General features: G+C 38.9%; 1 protein-coding gene across 2 annotated transcripts; it reads left to right on the top strand.

Annotated features, from left to right (window-relative positions):
* Positions 1-248: 248 nt before the first annotated feature.
* Positions 249-27,649, top strand: LOC103031452 (high affinity cAMP-specific 3',5'-cyclic phosphodiesterase 7A). 2 transcript variants are annotated; one of them, XM_022679268.2, is made up of 13 exons: positions 249-1,123; positions 13,042-13,102; positions 14,254-14,394; positions 14,980-15,152; positions 16,836-16,899; positions 17,772-17,867; positions 18,027-18,127; positions 18,293-18,424; positions 21,929-22,020; positions 22,243-22,387; positions 22,607-22,703; positions 22,843-22,923; positions 23,943-27,649. In XM_022679268.2, exons 1-13 carry the CDS (start codon positions 986-988, stop codon positions 24,134-24,136), a joined length of 1,515 nt encoding a protein of 504 aa, XP_022534989.1. In that variant the 5' UTR covers positions 249-985; the 3' UTR covers positions 24,137-27,649. The 2 variants fall into 2 exon arrangements, with proteins under 2 accessions (XP_022534989.1, XP_022534990.1); XM_022679269.2 differs by having other exon boundaries at positions 250-1,123; positions 15,004-15,152.

The raw sequence follows: 27,649 nt of genomic DNA, 5'->3' as shown, positions 1-27,649 counted from the left end.
TCTTTCCTCTCTTTCTTTTTTCTCTTTTCTCTCTCTGGTGCATTTTCTAATCTTGTATATAGTCTTTGTAAACAGAGGGCCTGTGAGTGAGTGAGTGTCCCGGATAGGGAGGGCAGCACCAGCATCATTCCATCACGCAGCTGCCTCACAAAAGTCCGCAGCCAATCAGCTTCATCCCTCGGAGAGGGGGTCTGTCTGTGAGCCAATGGGAGGAGGCGGTGTAGTGGGAGCTCCGAGTAATGGGACGAGGCCGAGAGAGGAGCTGGTGGAGCTGTGTGTTGCCAGATCTCCCCCTGCTCCTCCAGTGGTTTTATTATTTGGAGGGCAGCAGCAGCAGTAGGGGAAACCCGTCCTGTAGAGAGCAGCCTGCAGTGTTTCTGGATTGATTTTTTTGGAGTGCAGAGCGCAGATCTCCCCCGGGTTTGGTGCAGGCGGTGTGTGTGGCTGGCTGGGCAGGATGTGCGCTGGTTTTACCCGGGGAGCTGCTGGGCTGCCCCGGCGCTCTGGCAGCAGTAGCGGGCTGTGTGGACTCGGGGCTCCGCTGCCGCAGCCTTGTTCACTAGCCTAGCTAAGCTAACGCTCACTAACTCTGCGCTGTGTGCTGCTGTACCCGGGCTAGAGCCTGGGCCTGGACTCGACACCGCTGTAACCGAGGGAGCGAGATAGCGAGGGGGCGATAAGGCGAGAGGGCTCGGTGATGTATTTGGAGCGCGGCCCGCTCTTTTTAGCTCTCGTTTAAGAAACTTATGGACTAAAATATGGAACACAGCCGAGCTCGGTACGACTGGAACGAACTGTGTGCCCGGTCCGCGTCCCGTTTCTGCACGAATCCGCGGAAACATATAGCTAACTAATGCCCTGACCGGACCCGAGCCGCCATCCCCTTAAACCCAGATGGATTCAGAGCCCGGTTCCGCTTCATGTCTCGGTTTCTGTTCGCTTTTATTCGACGTTGGCTCTCCGTGCCGCATCCTCTGACTCTCCAATGGAAGTATGTTACCAGCTGCCGGTGCTGCCGCTGGACCGGCCGGTACCGAAGCACGTCCTGGGCCGGCGCGGCGCGATCTGCCTCACATCCAGCCCGGTCCTGTTCGGCGGACCGGCCCCCCGACAGCTCTCTAAGGTAGGAGATCTTTACACATATACACACACACACACACACACACACACACACACACACACACACACACATATATATATATATATACAGTGAACACGCATTAGGATCTTGTTCCCACACTCTAATAAGTCATGGCCATGCAGTAAAATATATTGTTTCCATGCTTTAATAAGTCAAGGCCATGCATTAGGTCTTGTTTCCACGTTTTAGTGGAAAACAGTGGAAGTCCGGCCACACATTAGGATCTCATTCCCATGACTTACTAAAGTGTGGAAATGAGATCCTAATGTGTGGCCACGACTTATTAAAGCATGAGAATTAACAAATTAAGCCCTGGTCTTAAAAGTCTTTCCGACAACTTAATTATTTAGTTCCTGCGCTTTAATAAGTGGTGGCCATGCAGTAAGATCTTATTTCCACGCATTAATACCTCATTCCCACATCTTATTAAAGCATGGAAATTAGATAATTAAGACCTAGCCATGTAACCCTAAATAAGTGGTAAATTAGATCTTAATGCATAGCGCATTTAGATCTTATTCCCATGCTTTAATAAGTCATGTGAACAAGACCCTAATGCGTGGGCACCACTTATTAAGGCGTTGGGATTAATTCTACTGCCTGGCCAGCAGGAGATCCTAATGGGGAAGACTTAAATGCCAGTATTTAATCATCTTGTGACTTGTTAAAAGCATGGGAAGGAGTTCCTAATATGTGGCCTTGACTTAAAGCATGCCATGGGCACAAGATTATTAAGTCACGCATTAGAATTTGTCTCAACACCTTAATAAGTGGTGACCATGCATTAGGGTCTCATTACCTATGGTGTTGCTAGCTGGTTGTCTGAATCAGTTCATATGGTGTTACTTAGTTGTAACTGAATTGGCTGTTGCTATGGTGGTTGCTGAAGTATCGTTCTGTAAAACAAAACAAAAAAAAAGTCCATATGAAAAAAGCAATACAATTCCTACAGAGCACTTAAGGTGACCTTATGTAAAAAAACTATATAATACTTGACAACAACTTTTTAAAGTGTGGGAACAAGATTCTAATGTGTGGCCACAACTTATTAAAGCATCGAAATTAAGGGCTTTGTTGGTTTTGCATTGTATATGGATTTTTCTTTTAAGCATAAAACCAAACAATACAGCAGAAAGCACTGTAGCAACAACTAGGCAGCTACCATTTGGTCTAGTAGACTAAGGCCCTGTTAGCTGGGTCACTGCAGGATAAAATTAGAAATAAATGGCAACACCTTAACAACCACCTAGAAACTGCACAGTTAATAGTTTATCACCCATCTTTTTTTCACAAAGTATTTACATCATATCGATCAACAAAGTGTCCTTGGGCAAGCTGTTATAAGCTTTGTTTTTGAGTTTTGTTTGCAGTCATGAAAAGCATCTGTCTTGTTTGCACAGACAGCAATATACTTTTTCTAGTTGAACGTCGCCTCACTTTGCCAGACATTCATCCAAAGCGATCCAGACTGTTCTCCTACTGTTTTCCAGTCGTGGAACAAACTTCCTTTCACTACCAGATCAGAAGTGTCCCTCACTATCTTTAATAAACTCCTGAAGACAGAGCTCTTCAAAGAGCACTTACTCTCATAACACCTCTAACAAACGAATTAGTTCTAACCAAATTTCCTTCTTCCCCTCCTCTACTCCTTTTAAGGCCCTGTCTTATTATTTTTTTTAATACCTTAAACTTCTATGCCTTCTGTTACTAAATGTACATTATTGTAAGTTGCCTTAGACAAAAGCATCTGCTAAATGTAATGTAATGTAATGTAGTTCAGTTATTGTTAACTATCATAAATGATTCAGTAACCAATATGAATCTGTTTTGTAAGTTGAGGCAAATGGGAATGAGTTAAACCTAGTTTAACAAAGTATCTTTTATCAACAGTTTTTTATAGAACTGAGAAGAGACTGTTATACTTGAAGGAATATCCAGTGCTTCTATCATCCCAATAAATTGGCCCCTAGCATGTGAAGACTACAATTGTGGGGAGAGTAGAGTGGCTGCACTGTGTTATTTAACAGTGAAGTCAGTTTCTACAGCCTGAATACCAGTGTTGTTTTTCTCCTACAAAGCAGGAAGGCCTTGGTTTTAAGGGATTTAAGTAAGTTTATCATGTGTTTTAAAGCAGACAGAAAATGGCACTCTGACCCTGTGGGGCTGATTTGTGATAAGTAGTATTAATGTTTAGTAATATTTATTTTACACCAGTAATACATAACTAAAGAAATGATTGAACATAAATGCTTCATGTTTTTTCACAGCAGTACTGATTATAAAGCACATTAACTCATCATCACATTACAGCAGTTTTACATACTTCTACCAGTCATTAAAGCAGCAGTCTTTAATATTTTTTATTTAAATTTAAAGAAGTATTATTCTGATTTCATTTATCTTGGATGTCGGATGTTGGAGCTGGTAATGCGACACACACCTGAGTTAACTGTTTTCCAATTAAACATTCAGATATCAGCAGACCCGTCACAATAAAAAAATGTGTAAATGATCTATCGTTCCAGAAATTATTGTGATAAACGATATTATTTTCATTTTAAGACCATTTAATTAGCCCTGATAACAAGAACAGAATATCACAACAGAGCAGTCATATCCTTTTAAAGATATAGTTTAGGAAATATATTCTTTTTTTCTTCACATACTGCAGTCCACACCGTGTGAATTAAGTCACAGTTATTGAAACGTTGGTCAGTTATTTAAACATCACTGGTTAAAATACTGTTCACTGCATATACATACAAATAAACACAATAGACAATAGATATCATGGTTATTAAAAATATTGAGGTCATGTGTCTTTTTTTTGTTTGTTTAATAAGTCGGTAATGTAATAATCATGATGCCTAGATATCAGCCATCATTGTTAGCATTGTCTCATGTTAACACTCTATTATGCAGTATTTTGTACATCCAAACAGCATGGAAGCTTGGATGCTCACAGATGGAAGTTAGATAGTACGCTATGTATCACAAAATGATGGAAGTGATAGTAAGCTGATTGATATATTGCTACTGCTTTTACTTCTGGTGATGTCTTGGAACGCGGGATTGGCGAAACTAGGGCTGCGTACTGAGATTCAATACCAAAAAGACACCAATTGAAATGTCTCAGTACTAAAGAGTACCGAAAGGTGAAAAAAATATATGAATATGGTGCCTGTTTACGATACTTTGCATAAAAACGCACATAAACATGTCAAACTTAGAGCGCGCGCAAATAAGGTAAAAAAAACATATATATATGATATTGGAAAAATTTTACATTGCATTGTTTTGGTTTTCGCCGATGTAAATTGCGATATTAGACAGTGCAGGACCCGTCACAGCACCAGTCCCGCCCCCACATGCCCACTGTCTCACGACAGCGTGATTCCAGCTGTAACTGGAAATATCTGCGCAAAACTGTGTGCAAAAAGGTGCACAGCTTTGGACAGGCTGTCTGAAGCCATGCGGTTACCTTGTGTTTACGCCCCTCCCCCTCACACTCCCCCTCACCCATTTCAACAGCAGCCAAAGAAAGCGCTGCTCATTTAGAACCCTGTGTATCTTCTTCTTATATCAAAAATTAGAACATTGCAACCTAAAGTGTTTGTTTTTATTGCCTTTGGTGACATTGCAGGTGCTGCGATGTAATTATTGTGCATGCGCACATCGCAATGACTATGTTTAAACGATATAACAAACAGCCCTAATGGTGATCATTCACATTGGTGATTATTCAAATTTTAGACACACCGCCGCTGTGCTAAAATCTCAGGCGTTCACTCGCCCACTCTCATGCTGTCTCTCAATAACTCTGCGTCTCTGTCTTTCACTCACTTTTGAGATATTATAATACAGTAAGAAAGTTCCACCTGCCCTAAAACACACAACACTATTATTTCTGCCCCCTCTCAAAAATACAGGGAACTAGCAGCATTAAAAAAAGAATCATGATATTATTGTGTGATATAATATAATATAATAATTACAGATAATTTAATTTAATTTTGTCAATGTAATGGTGATATTTAAAAAATAACTAAAATGCATAAAGCAAAATGCGTAGGAAATATATTCTTAATTTAAGCACAAGAAATGATTTTTTGCTCAATGTTCGTTCCAACAAAATTCAGAGAGATGGAGTCTCCTATGGTGACAGTATGAGAATAAGACTACTCATGTCAGCTGTGAATTAAATATGTTGTCTGAGAAAAAGCACTGTTTGTATTTTTTGGTTAAGAAAAAGGTTTGGAAAAAGAAATAGAAAAAAGTACAATTTGAGTTTAAAAACGTTGCCCAGCCCAGCCAGAAACTAGGATTCAAGGATTCAAGGAGATTTTATTGTCATTAGCATCACATGTGGTACATGAGGTGGAGCAAAATTGTTATCTCCTGATCCAGTTCACACCCAAGAACTGTTATTAAAAAAGGTATATAGATAAAATAAAGAAAACAATTAAAATAGAATATACAAAATAGATAAGATAAATACCCCAATAAATAAATAAATAAATAGGGAGAGTAGACAGGTTGCAGCAACATGAAATCCAGAGTGCAAGTTTGCTATTGCAGCATGATATGGAATTAGAGCAGTGGAGATAAAGTGTCTCACTGCGGTTTAAGTGACAGTGTTTGTAAACAGTAGTTTGTCCTTGTGTGTCAGTGCAGTGTGTTGTTTAGGTGGAGTTTAAGAGTCTTACAGCTTCCGGAATGAAGCTGTTTCTCAGTCTGGTTGTTTTGCACTTGATGCTCCGCAGCCTCCGGCCTGATGGGAGCGGGACTGAAAGTGCGTGTGCTGGGTGGGTAGGATCCTTCCTGATGCAGGTGGCCCTTTTCCTGCATCTGGAGGTGTAGATGTCCGTGGTGCTGGGGAGGCTGACTCCAACAAAACTAGAAACTTCTTCGATAGCAGAATTATTCCTTGAGTGATGGGAGACCAAACATTTGAATAAAACATATCAAACAAAGTCCTGGTGTGATCACACCTGCAAAGTTGAGTATATCTCATATATAAAATAAGTTTTATGGTAGGATTTTGCCACCTCACGTCTTTGCATACTTAACTCGCATGTGCAGCTTTAGAAAGAGGATCAAAAACTTTTTTTTTTGCCGTTTACCTGAACAACCACAGTGTTATTGTTTGAGCTGATATGAACAGAACAGGAGCTACTGCAAATGTGGAAATATTAAAAGGGCAAACTTTTGTTTTTGGTTTGGTTGTGTGAGAGTGAGCAGACAAAAACACAGAAACACAGAATTAGAACTGAAAAAAGCTAGCAAGCTAAAAGAGAGTGCGGCAGAATCACTAAAATCAGGATAAACACTAGCTTAACTTTTAAAAGGTGGCGATTACCTGTAATGTACTGAACATGCCTCACATTCCATTATTCTACAGTTAGACAGAATAAAAGGGATGAAAGAGCAACATCTCGGCTATGATTCCTACTAAATGTGTGATTCTCTGAATCCACCAACCTTACTTCAAAGATTTTTAATTAATAGAAATAAAAAAATGTTTGTGTCTTTGCTTTATGATGTAAAACAAAATGTAAAAATAAATTACACTATTTAAAAAACATATTGTCTAGTTGAAGACAGCAAACAAAAATATATGCTGCAGAAAATTAACATTTTATATGTCTCAGCTAAATATGGAATTATATGTCATCTGCTGGTGTTGATCCACTGTGTTTTATCAAGCCTAAAGTCAGTGCAGTTTTGTTTTCCCTCAAAATCTTACAGCACTTCATGTTTCTCTCTGCTGAAACAACTTTTATGGAGATGCAGATTTCATTTTCCAGCAGGACTTGGCACACTGCCCACACTTCCAAAAGTAACAATGGGTGTTATAAATTCTAATTTTCTGAAACATTGATTGTTGGGTTTTCATTGGCTGTAAGCCGTAATCATCAACAATAAAAGAAATAAACACTTAAAATAGATCACTCTGTGTGTAATACTTCTATATAATATATGAGTTTCACATTTGAATGGAATTACTGAAATAAAGTAACTTTTCAATGCACTAGCACATTGATTAATGTAATACTGGCACACACGCTGTCTCTCTGCACTTTTGTAGAATCTAGAACATTCTTTTAAACAAGCACACAACAACCTACTCATTAATGTACACACACACACACACACACACACACATATACTACATAGACACTGTTGTTATGGATTAAAATGACTTTTCAGCTCATTCAAATGTAATGTAAATTAGACAGCCACCCCCTCTGCAGGAAGAGAACCGAGAAGTTAGAGAAGTGGAACTATCTCTAACCGGCACAGACCTTAAAACATACAAACACTGAAATCCACTTCTCACACTGTACTACTGATACATGCCTCAATTATATCCACATCTGTAGGAAATAATTTACTGTTCACAGGTTTTTTGTTTGTTTCTGCTAAAAAATAGTATATTGTAAAAAAAAAGAAAGAAAAAAATATGAAATAAATCATATATTGTTTTGCTGAGTTAAACTGAGGCATATCATGTTACTACACTCTCTACTGCAGCATTTACCATATTTTTTGCACTATAAGGCACACCGGATTTTAGGGCACACTATCAATGAATGTCTATTTTCATACATAAGGCGCATTGGATTATAAAATGCATTTTAAAAAACACAATAAGGAACAGCAGGTCTAATTCAGCGGGTCTGGTCGCTGGGTGGTGGTGGGGGGGTAGCTAACTAAGTTAAGTAAAGCTAAGCTAATGAAACAAAACTGTTATACAAAAAAAGACTTTATTTTAAAGTCAAAGGAGAGCTGAATGTTAATCTACACAGATTTATCTCCTAGAAAAGGTTTATTTGGATGAGTAAAGCGCTTTTGTTTATTTACAGTAAGCAAAGATTCCCCAATGTCTCCACCACAAGGCTAGAGCATTAGCATTAGCAGCTAACCGCTAGTGGTACTGCCGCCTGACAGCGCTACACTGAGAAAGCCTGAGTGTTTTGGTAAACCAGGGCGATATTAGCTAGCAGTTTGTCCCACGTAGCTTGTGTCAACAATGTTTAAACACAGGCTACAGTCCGATATACTACCCTCTGAATGACAAAAGAGCTAGCGTGGTTAGCGGCTAATGCTAACGCTGCTGCAGCAGTGCTAGCTGGGGTTAGCAGCAGGCTACAGGCCAATAATACTCACCTCTGGATGGAAACATTGCGATTAGTGGCTAATGCTAATGCTACTCCAGTACTGGTGCTGCTGGAGATCTAAACTTCTGTTTAAAGCTGTACTTAAACAGAGTGGCTTTACTGCTTCTAAATTCCTGACTGGTAAAATGCATACATAAGGCGCACTGGATTATAAGGTGCACTGACGATTTTTGGGAAAATTAAAGGATTTTAGTTGAGACTTATAGTGCAAAAAACACGGCAGCACATTCACACTTTCATCTTATTAATTAGAAAAACACAAAAAACACAGATAACTCAAGTAACTATTAAAAGTATAAGTCTTTCATTTAGTTACAAATGAAATTACAGATGAAGCCTGAAGTGAGTACTGTTTCTTACCTCTTCAAAAGACTCTGGAGGAAACAGGAGAAAAGTGCTACAGGAAGAGGTCTAGCTGACTCACATGGCAATGTCTTAAGCTAAGCCTAAATGAGAACTCTGGTGTAAAATTGACTTTTGGTGTAGTAAAACATGATTAAAAAAAAGTACTTACCTTTGTTGAATAGCACACCTCCGCTCTCCCACAGCTTTCTGAGATCCAGAATTTTTGTACTTTTTTCCAGCAGTCTGTACAATTGTATTTGCCCCGATAAATCGCTTTTTACACCGTTATCCAGATCAAAGTAGCTCCACACCTCCTTGCCTCCTTGCTAGAATCCGGAGAGCCCTGACATTTAAAACGAGAAGCTCCACTATGTGGAGTCTATGTGTATATATGTCTGTCATTATCGCACAGAGCTGAAAGCTAGTGGCACGGGATGTAAACGGTGTTTTTTTAATAAGCTTCTTGTGCACTTTTAAAGTTATTAATGCCTCATTTTATTGCCTTTAACATTGAACTAAGTCTCAGTTCCTGCAGTAAGAGCTTTGTTTTTTTACTATAGGTTTCATACCAGGTGTTGGGCACTGTATTTTTGATGGGCATATCAAAATGTCTTGATCTGGGGGGCACATAATCATAATTTATTGCAAGAAGGGACACCTCAGTGAGCACTTGACAACTTTTTATTCATCATGAACTGCAGCCAGTAAGACACTTTGTCTATTTTTTCTGCCAGTCTACAGGCACTTTATTGAAGTGAGGGGCACCTGGGTGTTGTATGAAGCTCAAAAGGCCAGTGATGTACAAAGACTGTGTGGCCCCAAGTTAATGACTGGCCTACTTGTGGCCTACAAAATAGGTTCACTGAACTCCCCAACCATTGAAGCCACTGACACTCATCAGGGACTGCAACAGGGTCTCCCCTCCCCTTCTCAGTGACTGCACTCCATGAGTAGCATGCCAATCCATACTGGCCAACTCCAACTTGTATCACTGAGGATGTTCCCCGGATCAAGTGCTCCAGATGGCGTGATGCGCCTGTGCCTCCACTGATTGCTGCTCTTCATATGCCCCTCTGCCTGATAAGGGAATTCGTCATGTGCGCACTACTTTCTACCACCCGCAGGCAAATGGTGGTGTTGAACAAAGTTTATTCTTCAGTCACTGAAGAATGGCATCAGGGCACACTTTGCTCAGGGCTTCTCCTTTAAACAGGCCATCTGCCTCACTCTGTAAAATTACAGGGCTGTGCAGAATTTGACCAAGGGAGTTTTTCAGCCTCTTTCATGCTGGGCAGGAAGTTCCTTCTGCCCTCGATAGCCCCTTTATACCTCGGAAGACTGCGCCTGTGGTCAGCTCCTTGGTTTTTCATAGGCAGAGACAGATGAAACGGCACTTTGTTCAGACTAAACGAGCCGGGACACAGTTAATCACCACCTCGGACTGGGTGCAGGTGTGATAGCGTCATAACAGAATGACCCTGCACTGGTGTTCTGCTGTCCCAGTCACTAAAAAAGCTCGGCTCAGCTGTTCCTACTTTCTTATGGCGTTTTTACACCAGCACTATTTGGTCCAGTTAAAACAGACTCTGGTTCGATTGAGCAGATGTGTATTACTTAGGCTATTTATATCGTAATCATCACCACATCAGGAACCGACAACAATACTACTAATAGAAGAACAATAAAATGCAAGTAAAATCTACACAGTAATTGCTATAAATACAAATTTTTAAAAGTAACACTATTTGCTATTACAATATATTTTTAAATAAATATATACATACATCACCATTCTGAATAAGTCTTATTAATATGAGACCTGAGAAATGTGTGTTACCCAGTGGCTCAGCAGAGTAAGCACTTATGACGGTGCAGCGGCCGGTGTTCTGTCGAGTTGCGTATGCGTGGAAACATTTTTTTATATTTATTATTTATCTTTTATGTTATTTATTATTTTTTATGGTAATTCTGTTCTTCTTGGGTGCATTAAACAACTGGAAACTCCTTGCTATTATTTGTCTGAGTATTACAAATGCGTAAATGACAGTTAATAATAAAAGTAATATAAAGTGAGCAATGAAAAAAATACACATATGCCACCTAATTTTTTCAATGGTGCGAAAAAAAAGTAAAGTTGCACAGGTGTGACCAGCTGTTTTTTCTTATTTTTATTATTATTATTACTTATTTATTTTTTCAGACTGTCCTAACTTTTTTGGGATTATATATATATATATATATATATATATATATATATATTTTTTTTTTTTTTAATTCTTTTTTTTTTTTTTAATGCTAATGATATATTGCTTAGAGTATGATCTCAGGCACACCCCTACCCGCAAGCTGACCATAAGCCTAATGAGCCTAATAATCAGGTAATTACTGCTTAAGTCACAGAAGATTTGCCCCTAAGATCCCAATCTTATTATTATGTAACTACTTTAATAACTTTCTTTCTTACTTAAGTTACCTACTGATGGGAGTTATAAGAGAGGAACTAAAGTAGGTAATGTATGAGTCTGTAGGTATATTGCAGGGGGGTGGGAATATTCTTGCCTACAGTTTATTATGATCACTGAACATTTTTTATGATCACTGATGAAAATCGGGAAGATTATATTTGTATTAAAAAGAAAGTAGGAGTATTTATAGGTTTTTTTTTGTTTAATTCATTGTTGGTGCTGATATTCAGCATCACATGGTCGTTCTGTGTGTAATGGTTTGGCCTAGGGCTCAAGACAAAACACTGGGTGTGTGTGCTCGCCCTCTTGTGTTTTGCCTTGAGCCACAGGTCAAACCATTACACACAGACATCTTACTGTCTTACTGTCTCCTCCACACACACACACACCAAGCCTGACCTGTACAGAGAACTAGAAATAGGTATGATAGGAGAGAGTGGTATAATTCTTTCTCTCTATCTTTTTTGCTCTCACTCTTTGTATGTGTGTGTGTATTTGGTTATATTTAAATGTTGGAGGTACTGTTGGTTTTAGTATTTGCATAATATTTGACAGAGAAATGTTAATACAAAGGAAGCCTATCTGAGTGACAGTCCCACACAAAGACTCACACACAGAGCTCCACACGCAGAGGCAAAGTTAAACAGATTACTTTAAAAAGTAGTGATGGCTAATATTAATAATAGTAATAGTTTTATAAAAATGTCCAAAAAATGGACATAAATAAAGCTGTTCTTTAATGATCGGGACACAAAAGAACCACATGAGAGCAGCTATTATTTGAGTGGTGGGTCATTAGTGATTAGTACTGGTATGGTGGTCTATGTGGTGTTAGTGTGTGTTGTGCTGCTGGTACAGTGAGTGAATCAGACACAGCAGTGCTGCTGGAGTTTTTAAACACTGTGTTCACTCACCGACACTGCTGGACTGAGAATAGTCCACCAACGGTGGGGTCTGGAGTGTGTTTAGGTAAATTTCTGCTGTATTGGTGTCTTGGCAATGGAAAACACAGGTGCACCACTGCCTGATTTGAACCCTAGCAACAGTAAATTGTCAGATGTTCAGTGTTATCTTGGCGACATAGAAGCGCTGCATGCTCGCAACATGCATACACCGCTGCTCAATACACACACACACCAGGACGTGCAGCAGTGCACAAACCCTACTTTTACCATCAACAATAATCGGAATACAAAATAGTATAGTATTGAATGTAATATTGGAAATAATATATGGCCTGCTTGTCATTTTTTTGGTCAGTTTCCTCTGCTGAGAAGCACAGAACTGCAAAACCGCTAAAATAGCAATCCGGCAAAGTCAGAGAGCAAGTGACACGCTGATTGGTTTATTTCACGTTACGCCCAAAACACCCATGATTAGTTAAAAGAATTAGTGCGTGACTTTTGCGAGCTTCAGGCCGCACAAAGTGTACTTTTCCTGTTGTTACCATAGCAAAAACACACTAATGCCCTAAATCAAACTGCACTGTGCACAGTTGATGGCAAACCTCTCAGTTGCTAAAATAGGACCATATATCTTCAAGGCTATAGGTGTAATAGTGTGAAATAGTGTAGGTGACAGTGAGTGAACACAGTGTTTAAAAACTTAAGCAGCACTACTGTACCTAATCCACTCACTGTACCAGCTCAACACACACTAACACCTCATACACCACAACCATACCAAAAAATAAATCACCCACCACCAACATTTCTATATTGCTCTGCTTTTCTGAGTTGTAAATCAGAAATCAGATGTTATTGGAGTCTGTGCTCTTCCCAGACAGTTTCATATGGTCTGCTCTAATATAGAAAATAAATCTGCATGCCAAAACATGGCTTAGGTCAGTGTAAATATTATTTAGTGTTGTTATTAACATGTTTTGTTTGTATCGTTGTGTTTATTACAGAGACGAGGAGCAGTTTCATATGACAGCTCAGACCAGACAGCACTCTACATCCGCATGCTCGGTGCGTCTCACCATAAACATCCATAATAAATACACATCACACACTCTGAGAACAGACAGATCACTGACGCACTGTACAAAGTCTGTGACTTAATATTACCCATATAAAAGCTCCCGCACACACACCACACACTTCCCGCACACACACCACACCTCCCAAACATATCCTATACCTCCCGCATGCAGCCCATGCCTTCGATATGCAGCCCACATATGCCACACACACAGACCAAACCTACCACACAACACACCTTTTCCACACACATCCCACACCTCCCGCACACAGACCGTACTCTCCGATATGCAGCCTACATCTCCTGCACTGAACCCTTGACTCCCGCTCGCCTCCCACTCACAGCATACATCTCCTATCCACACAACCCACACCTCCCGCACAAAGCCCCACACCTCCTTCACACACCCCACACCTCCCAGACACAATCCATACCTTCTACAATCATACACACACACACAAATCACTCCCCATACATACAACCAACTCACCTCACACACCACACCTTCAGCCTACTGCTCTCACAACTCCCACGCCTTCCCCACCTCCGATACACACCCCATGCCCCCCACACGCAGTGCATATATGGATATATGGAGATATATGGAGTGCATTTAAGTATCATGACATTCTGGATCATTGACTTCTGTTACAAATCTGATTAAATTATTTTATTTTTAATGTTTTAATATCTCAGTTACAGGTGTGCAGTATGTATGCAATAATAACATTTAATTGTAATTTTGTTGCAGTAGTGTATTCTTGAAAAAAAAAAACTAATCCATTATTTTGTTATATCGCCAAGAGTATCGTTATCGCAAAAATACCATGAAATATCATGATATTATTTTAGGGCCATATCGCCCACCCCTACAGCCCACACCCCGTTTAAACACACAACCCACATCCTTCCCACAGTCATCTCACAACACACACAGACCAAACATCCCACACACAACCTACACCTTCTACACACATCTCATGCTTCCCCCACACCCCTGCACAGGTAGCGGCAAAGAAAAGTGGACTAAAAACAATATACACAAACACACCCTATAACTCTATATACCTTGCAACTGTAAGTTGCGAAAAAAAATAGAATTAATGAATTTGTTCGCGTGATCTGTGTGGTTTTATAGATGTTCGATTAAAAGCGCCACTGTACACACCCGAAAGAGTGGAGCGAGAGAGAGCAGAGAGGGAAAAGAGTAAAGAAAGATATGAAAGAACACAAAGAAGACAGCACACACAGTTCTGCACTGACTTCAGACCTCTACAATGTAAGTACATTTGCGCACAAATACAAATATATTGTTTTATTGTTTTTCTAACTATTATTGTTTTAGTTTTTCCTTATTTTTCTCAGTTTTGTTTTTTTTTTTTAGGTAATTTTTATATATATATTTTTTTTACTTGAGTAGGAAAATCTGTCTCATTTAAACAACAAAGAAATTAATAGAATTACCTGTTTTTGTATCATATAGCTAGAAACTTTACTGAATGTTACAGTTAATCCCATTATCTATTAGTTAGTCCTACATGTACTGTTATCTGTCACATTTACATTTACATCACTTTTAGTTGTTTAGTAAAAATGTGCTGGAGGTGTTGGGAAGCTTGCTTCTTCATTTGTATCAGAGATATGAGCATTCATTTTACAGAAATATAATATATATATTTATATATTTCTTTCTAAAACAAAAGAAGAGTTATGCTTTAGCCGTTGATTTATCTATTACCATGTAAAATGATAAATAAAGGTATACTGTATATCAGAGAGAGGCTCAGTTTGAAATGTGAGACATGTGGAAGATGGTCACTTTTGTAAACAGCTGTTCTGGTGTTGTTTGCATGTTTGTAAACAGGGTGTTTTGGTGTTGTTTGTGCAGCGCGGACGGACGCTGTGGGATCGGAAGCAGAGCAACCGGTCAGAAGTGTCCTAAGCTTCCAGAAAAACCTGCATTCTTCCCATTTGAGCAGAAATCACACACACAGCACACACCACACTCTAGACCAGGAGTATGTTGGCCAAGCAAAGGTGAGACACTAAGAAAACGGGTTTAAAACCAGACATACATATAGTAGAACTCAGAACTGTAAACAAAATTAAGCCATGTTTACTCATTAGTATTGTGAACAATGTAGCTTTACTAAATAACAGGAAAACACATTTAATTATTAAATAAATTGAATGACATTCTCATCAATATTGCCGGCGACAAAGCAAAATTCTGCAAAAATTCACAAGGGAAACAAATAAAACCTGTCTGGGCTACACATAAAATTTTTGACAAAGCGGTGCATTAAACTGCAGCTTAAGATTTTTGCTAAGTGATGAACAGCAAGAAAAACATTACGGTCATTGTTTTTATTATACAGAGCTGCTGTTGTTTCTTCACAGTACGTGTCCATTTGCACTTTCGCCTCAACACCTCCTATTCAATTTAATAGAGAGAGCAGCCACGCGCCGTGGTGCATTATGGGTTGTGTTGTGTCGAGAGCAGACTAACCGAAAGGCAAAAAAAAGTATAGTACAGCATATTTCAAATTTATGCAAATCATTAGAGCCACTACTTTGCATAAAGCCAGTTGGGGAAGAGCAGAATGGGACATCACACACATGCAAGTGTCACATACAGAAGAGACACCTTTTAAATACAGAAGAGAAGCAGATGAGAACATCTAATTAAAAATGTATTTTTTTATGTACTATACATTTTATGTAGTCCCTGCGAATCATACCAGCTGGTCTCATAAATACTTATTGATAATCTTGCAGACGTGCACACCAGGGACGTTTAGTAATCTGGTGGAAAATTCCTGGAAAACTCGTGCTGTGTGTTTGTTAGCATTAACTTGCTAAAAAATGGCAGTTGGTAGCAGTTCTTGCTTCTTTTGTGACCTCCTGGATGAGTTGTCCATGCCCTTTTGGAGTAATTTCAGAAGGCCGATCACTCCTGGGAAGGTTCACAAGTTTTCTCCATTTCTAAATAATAGTTTAATAATAGTTTAATAGTTTAAAATAATAGTTTTCCGCTGTGTGTTTGTGTCTGAGCATTAATCTGCTGAAAGATGCCAGTTGGGAGCCCTGTCCTGAGAGAAGGAAACACATGTGGTCACATATATGTGTCGTGCACATACTGTTTCTCTGAGCTGAGAGAGCTAGGGGTGACTGACTGACTATCGTTTGTTATGGCTCCCAAGATCATCACACCTACAGAGTGCACTAGAAAAGTAAAAAGTGCTAGTGGACTAGTATACTGTCAGAGTGGCGTCCAATTATACATTTATTTTCAGTGCCTCTTGGGGTGGTGTAAACATCCATTGTTTTTGTCATTGTATTGAGAGAGTTGCAATGCACACTTGTCCATATTATGCTGATGTAGTGACCTACTGTATGGTGTTCACTAGCAATCACAAGTGCACTGTGGAAGACTATCATTCGCTTAAAATCATCATGGAATTCTACTTCACATTAGAAGTAGACACTAATAACTAAAAATAGGCATCAATATGGATCCATTGTGTTTACAGTCAAATATAGTAAAATTATTTGATTGGAGACATTATATGAAAACAGTAAAACATCAGAAAAACACAGAGATGTATTAAAACACATTATACACTTCATTATTATAATTTTTTTTTGTATATTAACATAGTTGTGTTTTGATATTTATGATTTTGATCTCTCTCTCTCTCTCACTTACTCCTGTTTTAGTGTCTGCTGAGGAAAGTCGGAAGCTGGAGCTTTGATATCTTCCTGTTTGATCATCTCTCAAATGGTGAGCCATCTGCTGGGAACTATCTGTAACTGCAGTTGCCACACTCATAACAAGTGGTAATATATGACTCTGTGGTGATGTATTGTCCCATATAAGTCAATAACATAATTATTGTGGCAAAAACTATGTGCCCCCCTAAAGATTTCTTTTGTTTTTGCTTCATTCTTTTTGCATCATACTTATATTTTTCAGTGTAATCATTTTTAAATATTTTTTAATATCAGACAAAGAAAACTTGAAAAATACAAAAAGCAGTTTTTAAATGATGATAATTGTATTTATTAAGGGAAAAAAAATCTATTCAAACCCAACTGGCCCAATGTGAAAAAGTATCTGCCATCCTTGGCAGCAACAACTGCAATCAAGGGTTTGCGATAACTGGTAATAAGGCAGAATTTTGTTCCATTCTTTACAGAATTGTTTTAATTCAGCCACATTGGAGGGTTTTAGAGCATAGACGTCCTGTTTAAGATCATGCCAAAGCATCTCAATTAGACTTAAACTAGGCCATACAAAAAACGTAATTTCTTTTTTTAAGCCATGAGAAAAAACTGAGAAAAACGAGGTGCTTCTTTGAAGAATCTAAAATATATTCTGGTTTGTTTAACTTTTTTTTGTTTATTAAATAAATAAATCCATATGTTTTTCTTTATAGTTTGGATGACTTAAGTATTAATCGGCGGAGTATTAAGTATTAAATGCGGAGCAATTGTAAAATAATTAAAAACACTGAATTTAAGGTGTGTCCAAAATTTTGGACTGGTCGCAGAACTGTTATCGTGGGCTGTTATCGTTTTATAGTGATAATATTGTATCATAAAATGTCCAGTGATACCCACTCTAACAACAAATCTCCTTTCTTTTTGACACAGGAAAGAGTTTGGTAGATTTAACCCTTCACCTCTTCAGTGAATATGGTCTGATCAAGCTCTTCCAGCTGGATCACCTCAAACTGCGGCAGTTTTTAGGTAAAAGTCCACCTACACACACACACACACACACACACACAAATATAAATGTTCCGTTTGCTAAATGCAGCTAGAAATGCAGACTTTCACACCTGCTATCATACTGTATGAGGAGACTCTGTGACCCCCTGTTTTTTTTCCTTCTTTTTTTTGTAATAGTGATGGTACACCAAGGCTACCGCAGTCAGAACCCATATCATAATTCTCTCCACGCTGCAGACGTGACGCAGGCCATGTACTGCTACCTGCAGGAACCGCAGGTTTGTGGGTTGCTGAGGGGGGAGGCGGGGTGGGATATATAGTGGTATAGAGGTATAATTGAAGGGTGACATACTCTATACTTTAACACCATGACTGTAAGAATGGTACACATAAACATCTACACTGCTCATTATAAACGATATGCCTGTCTGCTGTATTTACAGCTCTCAGAGTCTCTGACATCCTTCGATATCCTGTTGGGTTTGCTGGCAGCTGCAACTCATGATTTGGATCATCCAGGTGTCAATCAGACCTTCCTCATCAAAACCAGCCACTACCTGGCTTCACTCTACCAAGTAAGACCCCGCCCACTCTGACTGGATCCCGGTAGATATGTAGTTTCCCTCGCCAGATTACATATTCTCGATTAGTGCTGGGCAGTATGACCAAAAATGTATATCACAGTATTTTTCAAGATTCTGATGTTTTCACGGTATATCACAGTAGTTTTATTCATTTTATTTCTTTATTTATTTCTTTATTTTATTTAATTGAATGACTGGGCTTTAATATAGGTTTGTGACTTACTCTACCGTTAGGAGTACATATAATATAAAACACCAACGCTTTAAATTAAGGCTTTGATTAGTATACAGTTGTGGTCAAAAGTTTACATACACTTGTAAAAAACATAATGTTATGGCTGTCTTAAGTTTTCAATAAGTTCTACAACTCTTATTTTTCTGTGATAGAGTGATCGGAACACATACATGTTTGTCACAAAAAACAGTCATAAAATTTGGTTCTTTCATAAATTTATTATGGGTCTGCTGAAAATGTCACCAAATCTGCTGGGTCAAAAATATACATACAGCAACATTAGTATTTGGTTACATGTCCCTTGGCCATTTTCACGGCAACTAGGCGCTTTTGGTAGCCATCCACAAGCTCCTGGCAAGCTTCAGGTCGAATGTTTGACCACTCTTCTTGACAGAATTGGTGCAGTTCAGCTAAATGTGATGGTTTTCTTGCATGAACCCGTTTCTTTAGCACTGTCCACATGTTCTCAATGGGGTTCAAGTCAGGACTTTGGGAAGGCCATTCTAAAACCTTAATTCTAGCCTGGTTTAGCCATTCCTTTACCACTTTTGATGTGTGTTTTGGGTCATTGTCTTGTTGGAACACCCAACTGCGCCCAAGACCCAACCTTCGGGCTGATGGTTTTAAGTTTTCCTGCAGAATTTGGAGGTAATCCTCCTTCTTCATTATCCCATTTACTTTCTGCAAAGAACCAGTTCCACTGGCAGCAAAACATCCCCAGAGCATAATACTACCACCACCATGCTTGACAGTAGGCATGGTGTTCCTGGGATTAAAGGCCTCACCTTTTCTCCTCCAAACATATTGCTGGGTGTTGTGGCCAAACAGCTCAATTTTTGTTTCGTCTGACCAGAGAACTTTCCTCCAGAAGGTTTTATCTTTGTCCATGTGATCAGCAGCAAACTTCAGCCGAGTCTTAAGGTGCCTTTTCTGGAGCAAGGGCTTCTTTCTTGCACGGCAGCCTCTCAGTCCATGGCGATGTAAAACACGCTTGACTGTGGAGACTGACACCTGTGTTCCATCAGCTTCCAAATCCTTGCAGACCTGCTTCTTGGTGATTCTTGGTTGACTCTTGACCATCCTGACCAATCTCCTCTCGGCAGCATGTGATAGCTGCGTTTTCTTCCTGATCGTGGCAGTGACACAACTGTTCCATGCACTTTATACTTGCGTATAATTGTCTGCACAGTTGCTCTTGGGACCTGTAGCTGCTTTGAAATGGCTCCAAGTGACTTCCCTGACTTGTTCAAGTCAATAATTCGCTTTTTCAGATCCACACTGAGTTCCTTTGACTTTCCCATTGTAGCTTTTGTAGCTGAGTCTAATCACTGGGTCAAATGAGCCCTATTTAAATGGGCTCATGAGAAGTCAACAGCTGTAGTCAATCAGAATCACTTACAAGAAGTGAAGAGGCCATGACATGAAGCTAATTTGATTGACACAACTCGCTACATCACCAAAATTGACAAATTTTGTTGCTGTATGTATATTTTTGACCCAGCAGATTTGGTGACATTTTCAGCAGACCCATAATAAATTTATGAAAGAACCAAATTTTATGACTGTTTTTTGTGACAAACATGTATGTGTTCCGATCACTCTATCACAGAAAAATAAGAGTTGTAGAACTTATTGAAAACTCAAGACAGCCATAACATTATGTTTTTTTACAAGTGTATGTAAACTTTTGACCACAACTGTAGATTTGTCTTGCAAAATTACACAATATATGAAGAAATCAGACTTTTTTTCAGACTATTATCAGAGAAACAGCTGAAGAATGTAAACAATAAACCTTAAAAAGAAATACACCTACAACTTTAACACTTTAAGCTTCCTTTACAAAACTAAATATTTTAAATAGTTCAATAAACACTATAAATTGACATAAAATACTCCTAAATGATGTCTAAGTATTTAAAGGAGATGTTTCTCAAAAGCTCTATTGCACAAGTATAACACAAGTTTATTATCAAATTACAATATGTTGTTATTGAAGCCATTAGAGGCATGAAAGTATTTAAGCAGCTGTTTATTAGTTAATCATAATTCTCTTAGTTCTCCAGTTAACAAATACATTGAATTGATCTTATACTAAAAAAATATATTATATAAAAAAGCTACAGTTTAAATATATTTAAACGGGTAAAGTTACCGCTCTTCAAGCTTTTCTGCACCTTGTTTCCAGAGTTTTAGGGAGTTTTATAACTTGTGTAAATAAATGATTCTGTACCCAGGACCAATTCTGGGCTCCTCTGGATGAAGAGAGAAACTTTTCTCTGAGCTGTAGATTGATTGTGTAATTTAATTTGTCTCTTTTCTGAGTGAATAATGTCTGTTTGCAGTTGTTTTTCTATTTTACTCTGATAAAAACACTCGCAGGCTCCACATTACTCCAGTTGTAAACTTGTTATGCGTTAGTTACCAAGCTGTATTTGCTTCTTTGTCGGTGCTGTTCTACACAGCGCTCAGCAGCGCCTCTAGTGGTGTGGCAGTATGTGAAAATGAATACTGGTTTTAATTTCTCCTCTGGCACTATCCCCAATAGATGGTCCCTAAACATTTATTACATATTAATGTCAAGTTTTTTTTTTATTTTATATTGAAAGCAGTAGTGGTCATGTATATGCAAATATTGTAATAAATGGCATCAGTGTGCTTCTGCTGTCCTTCACTGCAAAGCCAGTTATATACATTCTAAAACAGGGTGCTCTGGTAGGTCCTGGGATCTTTTTTCTTTTTTTTTTTTTGGCTATAACTACTTTTAATGGTTACCTAAGCAACCGAGGTGCTGCTAATGGGGCTGAGGCAAGAGCTGCTGTAAACATGGAGATATCAAAACATAACAAAAAAAGAGTCAAAACAGTCTTCACCAACTTATTCATGCATTATTCATCAAATCAAAGAAACACAATTAAAACTGAAATAAGGTTTTGAGTGGCTGGTTATTTTGCCATTACAGTAAATTCTTAATTTGATTCGTCATGATTTTATTGTCTTTTTTTTGTTTTCCTGTCGGGTTTCAACAATAGAAGACTTGATTTGAGGCAAACTTTATTTCTTTATTTATTTCTTTATTTATTCCTAATTTTATCCCTATTTGGAAGGCCAGTTATTCCAACACACTCATTAGGATTTTGACGCATGTAAAGTTAGCAAACTGATTGTTAAACCCATTCTATCTCATCAATGAACAGCTTCTGTTACTTGATGGGGCCAGCAGATTTCTTACACCTGCATGTTTAATATGTTTCTTACAGGATACGTCTGTACTGGAGAATCACCACTGGAAATGTGCCGTCAGCTTGCTTAGAGAGTCAGGACTTCTGTCCCACTTTCCATTTGAAGACCGGTACACACATGCACACATCAGACATCTCTCTCTCTCTTTTTCTCTCCCTCTCCCTCTCCCACACACACACACACACACACACAGAATATCTCCAAACTCTATTACATCTACCTGTTCTGTTTTATAATGCCTATTTTTTCATATGACCATCAGTTTCTTTGTCATTCAATAATGTGAATAAAAAGTGTGTGTTTGTTTGTTTGTTTGTGTATGTGCACACAGGAAGAACTTGGAGAAACGGTTGGGGTCTCTGATTCTGGCGACTGATATCAGCAGACAGAATGAATATCTGAGTGAATTCAGAGCCCACCTGGACCGAGCGGACCTCCACCTCAACAACAGCCAGCACAGACACTTTGTACTGCAGGTACCCACACACACACACACACACACACACACTCACACACACACAAACACATACTATTTAAACTTCTCACGCACACACAAACACATACTACACACAGAACAGACGATTCAGACTTCACACACACAATGTTACATAGCATACACAGTAAACTTTAGCACAGACGCTAACTTGAACAGCAGTTATTTGGTGTGACCCTAAATACCTCTTTCTCTCTGTCAGATGGCTCTGAAATGTGCAGATATCTGTAATCCATGTAGACCCTGGCATCTAAGCAAGTTGTGGAGCCACAAAGTTACTGAGGAGTTCTTCAATCAAGGTACATGTGTCCCACAGACACGCATTGCCCAACCATACTGTTTCGGGAAATTCGCTTCACCTAAAATGTTATGTATTCACTGGTGTTTTGATCTGCAGAGATGCTATTTGTGTGCTTATCTGTGTGTGTGTGTGTGTAGGTGACATTGAGAGGAGGAATCATCTTGACATGAGCATTCTCTGCGACAGGAACTCAAACAGTGTGGACAAAATACAGATTGGTAGGTATCTAAGGAAAACGCATACATAAATGCACACATACACACAAAAATACATAGGGCACCCATTTGGCTGAAATAAGCTTATTGTCAATAAGACACCACCTATAACCTCTACCAGTCTCTGACATTGACTGGAATTTTCCCACTCCTCCATGCAGAATTCTTTCAGCTATGTGTTATTTGAGGGTTTTCTTGCTGCACAGCTCATTTCAAATGTAACCCACAGCATCACAATAGGATTTAGATCTGTGTTTTGGTGTGACCATTCTGGAATCACCATTTCTTTCTTTAAATGGATTTCATTCCTTTGGTGGATTTACTGGGTTGTTTTTGATTGTTGTCATGATGCTTGTAGCTTCAGTTTGTATACAGATAGTCTTACACTTTCCTCAAGCACCCTCTGAAACAGTGAAGAAAAAAATTATAGTGGATCTGTGATTGAGAGGAATAGTTACTTGCTACTTCACATCTGTACTTATTCATATGTTAAAGGATAAATCTGGTGTGAAATGGAATAGGGTTGTAGTGAAACATGATAACCAGTACAATTTTTTGTCAAATAGCCCACCTCTGATCACCCACAGCATTCCGAAATACAGGGTTTTGAGCCACAGTGCCCAGAGAACTACCTAAAGGTACTGTGTGTATAAAGAGTCTTTTTTAAATGAACTACCTGTGCACTTTCAAAGTTCTCAGTGCCTCATTTAAATGTCAGGGCCCTCAGAATTCTACCAATGACGTGTGGAGCTACTTTGAGTTTGTTAATGGTGTAAAAATTAGCCATTTCTTTGCATGAGCAACACTATGCCCCCATGACTAGTATTGTAACCCTGTTGGGAGCATCGCCTAAAAGTGCTGTATTTTGGAATGCTGGAGGCGAATGGTTCGTACTCGTTATCATGTTTCACTACACCCCAAGTTTGTTTCACACCAGATTTCCTTCTTTAACTTGCATCGCTCATGCATTTACTCAGTTGTGCATTCAAACAATCTCACAAGCTTTCTCTCTGTTTCTGTAGGGTTCATGTCGTTTGTGGTGGAGCCCCTGTTTGTGGAATGGGCTCGTTTCTCAGACACGCCTCTTTCTCATATTATGCTGGGTCACATGGCTTCTAACAAGTACAAATGGACCCATTTACCACAGGCGGACCTTCGAGAACCCACCCAGAGCACATCCTCCAAAACTCTACCTCAGGGAGGCCTGGGGCCATGACCTCTTCGTACACCCAAATACACGCACAAACTCTGTAAAAGCATAAACATTTACTGTACCTATGCCAAGGAGGGTAAGAGACTGATGCACTGCCAGCCCCCATAAGTGCACACACACACATACATACATATACACACACACAGACACATGAATGCTTGCCCACACTCCCTACTTTATTAAACCACTAATATTTCTTATTTTAACTTTTTTATTTATTGTATTTAATGCGCATTTTTCTTCCTAAACTAGAGCAATACAGAGATACCTCACACTGCCTATTCTTCCAATGCTCCTGATCGTGCTTCTATTTAATTTATTTTATATTTGAAACAGATGAACGTTGAGTTGAAGGGAATGGAAACCAATACACAAATGCACAAACTGACTGACTGAGTGAGCTGAGGGGGCGTGTGCTTCTCTTGAACTGATGTGCCATTATACTGTACTTGCTATTGAACTGTGCAAGTGATGAGACGTGCGTTACTGTTACGTGCCATACTTTACTCATCTACTGGGTTTTCACTCTCTTTATGCATACACACACACACACACACGCACACTTTGAAGTGAAGTGCACTGATGCATTTAATGCCATACATCAACGTGTTTCTGTCTTTACACTGTGAACTGTGAGCGAATTGCTCTCTCTCTCACACACACACAAGCGTGACGCACCACAACGTAGCACTACTACTACAACTACTGCTGTCCCTGCTAATTAAAAAAGATCCAAACACACACATACTGTATACTGTATATCCAACATTTTGGAGATCTGGACACCCACTTATGCAGCGTTTTTTTTTTTGTTTTTATTTAATGCAAAGTCAAGGGTATTTATTAGTAATAATACCCCCTTTACTGCAGTTAAAGTCTCTTCTCGTAAGAAAGGCTTTCCACGTAGATTTTGGAGCAGATTTTGGACCGTCGCCATGAGGAATTGGTTGCATTTTAGCCACAGGAGTATTAATGAGGTCAGGTACTGATGTTTGTTCATTAATCCTGGCATTAAGACTCATCGCAAATGTATTCAATAGTTCTCCATTACTCCAGAGAACGTCATTCCACTGTTTTTTGCAGCCCACAGCCAGAGAACTTTATACCTGGCATTGGGCATGATGCTCTTAGGCTTGTGTGCGACTGCTCAAGACTGTTCTGAATCAGTTGGCTTTGCTTTTCTACAGATTATCTGACATAATTGATTGACAGTGTCAGTAATAATGAATGCACCTTAAAGCTGAAATGGCTGAATTCAGTAATAAGAAGGTGTAGAGACATGTTTGGACATCCAGTGGTTTGCAAAAGTAACTTTTTTTTTATTACATTTTGTCACCTTAAAACCACAAGCTAAAGTGTATTTTATTGAGATTTGTCTTCTGATAGACCAACACAACGTATCACATAGTTGTAAAAGAGAATGGGAATAATACATGATTTTCAAAATTTGAATCAAATTAAAATCAGAACACTATATCATTAATTAGTAGAGACACCTTTCACTGCAATTACAGCTGAAAGTCTTTTTGTTATATGTCTCTACCAGCTTTGCGCAGCTAGAGACTAAGGTTTTTGGATGGAGAGCGCCTGTAAACAGTACAGACATTTTCATGTCTTGCCTCAGAAGCTCAGTGGGACTTGGGTCCATTCTAACATGAATATTCTTTGATCTAAATCATTCCACCGTAGCTCTGGCTGTATGTTTAGGGTCATTGTCTTGCTGGAAGGTGAATCTCCTTCCCAGTCTCAAGTCTTTTGCAGCTTTTAACAGGTTTTCTTCTAGGATTTTCCTGTATTTATCTCCATCCATATTCCCATTAACTCTGACCAGCTTCTCTGTCCCTGCTGAAGAAAAGCATCCCCACAGCATGATGCTGCCACCACCATGTTTCACAGTGTGGATGGTGTGTTTAGGGCGATAAGCAGTGTTAATTTTCTGCCACACATATGCTTTGCATTTAGGCTACAAATTTCAACGTTAATCTCATCTGATCACAGCACCTTCTTCCACATGTTTGCTGTGTTTCCTACATGGCTTGTGGCAAACTACAAACACCACATATGTCTTCTTTTAACAATGGTTTTGTTTTTGCCACTCTTCCATAAAGGCCAGATTTGTGGAGTGCACGACTAGACCATGGAGCTCTTGGCTGCTTCTCTGATCAGTGCTCTCCTTGCTCAATCTGTCAGTTTAGGTGGACAGCCATATCTTGGTAGGTTTGCAGGTGTAGAATACTTTTTCCATGTTTGGATAATGGATTAAACAGTGCTCTTTGGGATGGTTAAAGCTTGGTATGTGTTTTTATAACCTAGCCCTGCTTTAAACTTTTCCACGACTTTATCTCCGTTTCTTGATCTTCATGATGCTGTTTATTCAGTAGTGTTCTCTAACAAACCACTGAGGCCTTTACAGAACAGCTGTATTTATACTGAGACTAAATTACACACAGCGTAACGAATTAAGTGGCTTTTGAAGGTGATTGATTGCACTGGATTTTATTTAGGGGTTTCAGAGTGTATCATTTTCTTTCCACTTCACAATTATGTGTTACTTTTTTGTTTTATCTATCACTTAAAATCTGAATAAGAAACATTTTAGCTTGTGGTTGTAAGGTGACAAACTGTGAGAAAGTATGGATTCTTTTACAAGCCACTGTACATTCAGACTGTATTACAGTGAGTGCAATTTTTACTGTGATGTAGGTTTTCCTACTAAAGAAACATAATTGGTCAGATGAGAGAGGTGTATTACATATGCCACTGAGGCTTTCTAACACTTATCTGTCTTCGTGAAACCAGTTTAACACATTTACAGCAGTGTTTTTAAAGACTGAAGACTTTAAAGTGAGGTATTAGATCTTATACAGTCTTTATAAAGACTCTCTCCATAATTCTCAGTGGATTCTTAAGCCTTTAATAAGGTGCTTATTAAGGCTCGTAGATGAGTGAGAACTAGGCTTGTTTATAAGCTATGCACTAAGCTGTGTGACCAAACCCTAGTCCAAGAGAGAGTTCAGCCTCTTTCAGCAGCTGCTTGCCTTTAGCTAGGGACATTTCATTTTTCTCTTTTTGCTTTTCAGGTTGATACATTCCTCATGTATTTTGTGTGTCTCTCTCTCTTCCATTTTTCTGACACTCTACGCTTCGTTTGTTCGCTCTACTAGAAGACAGATGTGAGGTGATGGTCTAGAATCAGTTAATTCCTTTTATGTATTCATTCTAAATGTCTTTGTTGGTTAATCAGTGGAGTAATCAGAAATCATTACTTTTGATTTTAGATACTCCACACGCAGGAATCTAGATTCTCTAGATTGTTTTTGCATCTCTCTCCAGGCAAGCACTCGGAGGTTGAGATTGGGTTGAGAATGCTGTTTACCATTTTGTGGGAAGTTCTTTTTGAATACACCTTTTAACAAACCGAAAGAGAGTCATTTCTAACGTTTTGCCAAAACCGATTTTGATAAATGCCTACTGCGGTAATGTTTTCTTTAATAAAAAGGAAAATTGACAGAAAAA

This window comes from Astyanax mexicanus, chromosome 4 (assembly GCF_023375975.1).
Source record: "Astyanax mexicanus isolate ESR-SI-001 chromosome 4, AstMex3_surface, whole genome shotgun sequence".
NCBI classification, from domain to species: domain Eukaryota; kingdom Metazoa; phylum Chordata; class Actinopteri; order Characiformes; family Acestrorhamphidae; genus Astyanax; species Astyanax mexicanus.
This window is presented reverse-complemented; position numbering and strand designations above follow the sequence as displayed.

Bases quoted from the DNA above. Each gene is read 5' to 3' on its own strand.
- LOC103031452 (XM_022679268.2), top strand. From the start codon at position 986: ATGGAAGTATGTTACCAGCTGCCGGTGCTGCCGCTGGACCGGCCGGTA. The intron at 17,868-18,026 runs GTAAAAGTCCAC...TTTTTGTAATAG, and splicing joins CAAACTGCGGCAGTTTTTAG to TGATGGTACACCAAGGCTAC. The intron at 22,388-22,606 runs GTACCCACACAC...TCTCTCTGTCAG, and splicing joins ACAGACACTTTGTACTGCAG to ATGGCTCTGAAATGTGCAGA.